General features: G+C 38.9%; 1 protein-coding gene across 1 annotated transcript in view; it reads left to right on the forward strand.

Moving 5' to 3' along the window:
* Positions 1-416: 416 nt before the first annotated feature.
* The window catches only part of LOC121373969 (zinc finger CCCH domain-containing protein 18-like), a gene marked incomplete at its 3' end in the record, with an annotated part of 4684 nt that continues 805 nt past the window's right edge, over positions 417-4295 (forward strand). Inside the window, exons 1-2 of the mRNA XM_041500827.1 lie at positions 417-515; positions 4110-4295. The exon at positions 4110-4295 is cut by the window's right edge and continues 24 nt beyond it. Coding sequence (XP_041356761.1) covers positions 417-515; positions 4110-4295 — 285 coding nt within the window. The remainder of the gene's footprint in view (positions 516-4109) is intronic.

Raw genomic sequence — 4295 nt, forward strand, 5'->3', positions numbered from 1 at the left:
AGCGGAAAGGGCTAAATATATTAAAAAGTACTACATAAATAGACCAAATATATATAAATTTAAAAAGCTGTTCAGTTGTAAAAATATTGGCACCCTTAAGAAATTGTGTAAATTTATTGTTATTATCAACAAACAATTCTGCTCCTCCTAAGACTTCTATTGTGTATATATGTTTTATTCGTTTTTATTCAGATATTGTCATCTTGATGTTGTTTATGCTATGTTATTTATGTATTCCTCTGATGCCATCGAACGATGGCCACGAGTGTAATAAAGTTCTGTTCTGTTCTGTCTAGGATGGTAATACGCGTCATATCATGAACATGCGCCACTCCCTCAAATTGGATACGTTCTATTATCTAGGCCTACGCGGTTTAATAACTACATTCGTTATATAATGCAATAACACGTTGACAATGACTGGATTTTGCTGTCATAAACTGAAGGTGCAGAAGAATGACACAAAAAAACATACAGAGAGAGAGAGAGAGAGAGAGAGAGAGAGAGAGAGAGAGAGAGAGAGAATGTGTGTGTGTGTGTGTGTGTGTGTGTGTGTATATGATATATTTGTATTTTCACATTTCTTTGCAATGTGATTTTACACAATACATAATTATAATTATGTACTTTTTTTATTTTAATGTACATGAATACTCATTTTCATATACGTATAATTAAATTTTCTTTGCGTGTATACACTTTACGGCAATCTGATTGGTCCAGAGGTGCTTACCTTTTTTCGTTCATATCTCTATGAACTGGAAAAAAATTAAGCCACGCCTACTACCCACCACCACCACCCACCCACCCCACACACACACTGACTCGCACTAGTTTTGTGCAACAAGCCGGATTATTGTTCGCTAATCATGACATGAGACTCGGTCGGTGTCCAAAGAAATCATGTAGGACACTTCACGCCTGTAACTTACTTGTAAGCGATGTTCTACAGCTGTTGGCTAAAATTAAACGGTTCCACCGACAACATAAATGTTAGACACGTTCCCTTCATTCACTTTCATAAACTATAAACAAAACACGAATACGACAATATAGCTAAATTATCAGTAAAGATGTACAGCAGCTTGAGGAAATGACGTCATTTACAACAACAACAACAAAAAATCACCTGATTCAAATAAAAGTGAATGAACGTTTGCATTCTTACGCGACACAAGTATCAATGAAGTTTACACAAACAATACTACAGGCGTATTTAAAGCTAAACAAAATAAATTCAGTTATGTATTGTTAAAGTATACATCTAAATTTAATTATAAAATTTAACCGCAATTATTTTTTGGTTCATGCAAGTATTACCGAAAAAAAAAAGATGTGCACACTTTTGTATGGCCGATAGCGGTCGGTCCGGGATCGATCTCCGTCAGTGGACCCATGGGCCTATTTCTCGTTCTAGCCAGTGCACCACGACTGGTGTGTCAAAGGCCGTGGTATTTGCTATCCGGTCTGTGGGATGGTGCATATAAAAGATAACTTGCAAGTAATGGAAAAATGTAACAAGTTTCCTCTCAAATGTTTGACATCCAATAGCCGATGATTAATAAATCAAATAGCTACTAAGACTGAGTTGCCACGTACTCCAAATGGTATCGTCTGAGAATGAAGGGATATTTGTATACATCACAGCCCATTTTAAAATACGTCCATCTGGTTATTTTAGCACTTGGTCTGCAAAATGTAAGGAAACCCGCTGCCTTCGCGTAGGCTTCTGATATAAATGATAAAGTAGCTAAGGATCGTTTAAATGCACTTGCCCTGCAGGTCGTACCACGGCCTTTGACATACCAGTTGCGGGGGGGGGGGGGGGGGGGGGGCAGCTAGAGAGGAATAAACAATGTCAAAACGAATGAAAACACCATGAGCTTTTCTTTTCGATTAGAAGCAAGGAATCTTTTATGTATGCACCACCCCAGAGACAGGATAATACATAGTACATACCACGGCCTTTGTTACACCAGACTGGATCGATCCTAAACCGACCGCACATCAGGCGATCGCTTTACCCACTGGGTTACGTCCGCACCCTGCTATCAAATAGCAACTTTGCTAGATGACTATGCAGTTAGAATGAAACATCTGAAAAGTCCCTTGTTAAACGGTCACTTCTCAAGTTTATTATATGTATATTTATAGCTAATATGAACGATTTTGAAACGATGGTTTCAGTCAGTAGTATCGAATTTTCGTATATACGTATCTGTAACCCATCATAGTGATCGCATACGCAGATCCACAGTGTTTGGAGTCAGTAGTCTGGTATCGAGTTTGTATCGGCGTTTTCGTATTAAAAGAATCCTTCATATATGTCCATGTGGGACAGGGCTATTCCACGCTGACATATTATGTACCCGAGGGTGGATTAGCCCTGTACCACATGGATACATAATGAAGGATTATTTTTCTTCCATCCAGTAGATGAAAAACAAGCATTTTGGGAAAACGTGAAAAACCTATTTTTTTTTTTATCTTGCAATAAAATAATCATAACCATTGAAAAGATCGTACCCGAAATGGTTTATACTAAGTATAAACCGAAAATCATAGAAGTCACGTGGCCATGCAAGACCGATTTATTCCGCATGGGCTGACGTCATGGAATAATAGAATCTATCGCCCTTGTGAGGTATAGATTCCAACCCGAGGGACACAATGTTTTTTGTAAACATCAGCCCTTACAAAAACATTTTGTCCCGAGGTTTGGAATTGCCTTATCTATACCTCACAACGGTGATGATTCTTTTCTTGCCCATTTAATTACAGTAACAAAACATTAATTTTGTAAGCTACAACGGTCTGTTTATTGTAGAACGATTCATATACATTTCACCTGCAAACTCATATAATCATACGCGGAAAAATAGTCCACGTTATACAACGACATAAATATGTAATGTTCAACTTACCAATAAATATAAAGTTGAAAATACTAATTTGTTTAAATACTTTTAAAACAATGATACAACGTGAAATGGCAAATAGAATTTTTTTAAACATGAGTCAATCGTCGTAAAACATGAGTTATAACATAATGCGTATGTAGAAATCGTCTAGCCCTCGGGTCGGACAGATTTATCTAGCTCTAGGGTCAGACAGATTTTTCTAGCACCGTATAATTACATATCAAATATATTTTTCTACATAACATATTAGTGGCTGTATATTAAACGTGTTTCTGATCGTTCTAATATTTTGTACTAGGTTAAATTTCATCTTATTTCCTAAAATATTGTTTTCTTCGTACGTACGAAATTATTTGAGGACAAAATCCAATTTGGGCTTCTTACAAATATTAAGACGACCAGAAACACATTGAATATACAAACGCTGATATTATAAACTAGAAAAAATATAATTAGTATGTACGTTTAATCGTAGAAATATTTTATTAGTCGGAAACATCTTACAATGGAGCAAAGTCAGGAATGCCCCTTTAAAATTTGTAGTAAACTCAGGTATGTCCCTTTAATGTACAAATTCCATTTAACTGTAATCCGTATACGTAATCTTCAATGCCTGGAGTATCGATTACGCTGCAGATGCATGGATTAAATTAGATACGGTTTTAACGTGCTCATATACCTCTATGGTTTCGAGCACGCCTACCCCGAGTCCGGCCTCCGATAAGAAGGGTGGTCTGACTCGGGGCAGGAAAGCATATACATACGTACTCGCGTTGAGACACGCCTGGAATTCACTCGACCCAGTTTACATTAGGGATGGGACGATTATTCGATATTATCTTTTAAAAAAAAATGGTACATGTATAAACGTTTCCGCACCTTGCTGGTAATCTCAATGACCCGTAAAGTATTTAGGCCAATCACAGCATTCGATTCTCTTAAACCTGACATGTCTGCATGGGCCACTTCCGACTCGAGCTCGCGATGAGACAAGACGCTGTACCTTGTACAGCCTCACGCCCCTGCACGTAAGGATGACTGGCACTTGGCCTTGGGGAAACTCAAGGCTCAGTTCCACGACTACGTGCAGGGTGACACCACGGATACAGCGAAGCTGAGGGGCCGGTTTTCCAACCAGAACTGAAAACCACTACCAGACGGATGCCACTATGAGCTCCACACACTCAGGCTACTAGAGAACAGGACGGGACTCATCGTGACCCACCGGCGCCAGAAGATCTACCGCCAAGCGATTCTACTGACAGAAATGGACAACAACACCATCCATCGAATTGTCAAGACGATCTGCGGCGCCGGCTACGAAGTCGTCCTCCAAGACTTGGCCACGAGACGTCATCTTCTCCCATCCCTGAG

This window comes from Gigantopelta aegis, chromosome 6 (assembly GCF_016097555.1).
Source record: "Gigantopelta aegis isolate Gae_Host chromosome 6, Gae_host_genome, whole genome shotgun sequence".
In the NCBI taxonomy this organism is placed as follows: Eukaryota; Metazoa; Mollusca; class Gastropoda; order Neomphalida; family Peltospiridae; genus Gigantopelta; species Gigantopelta aegis.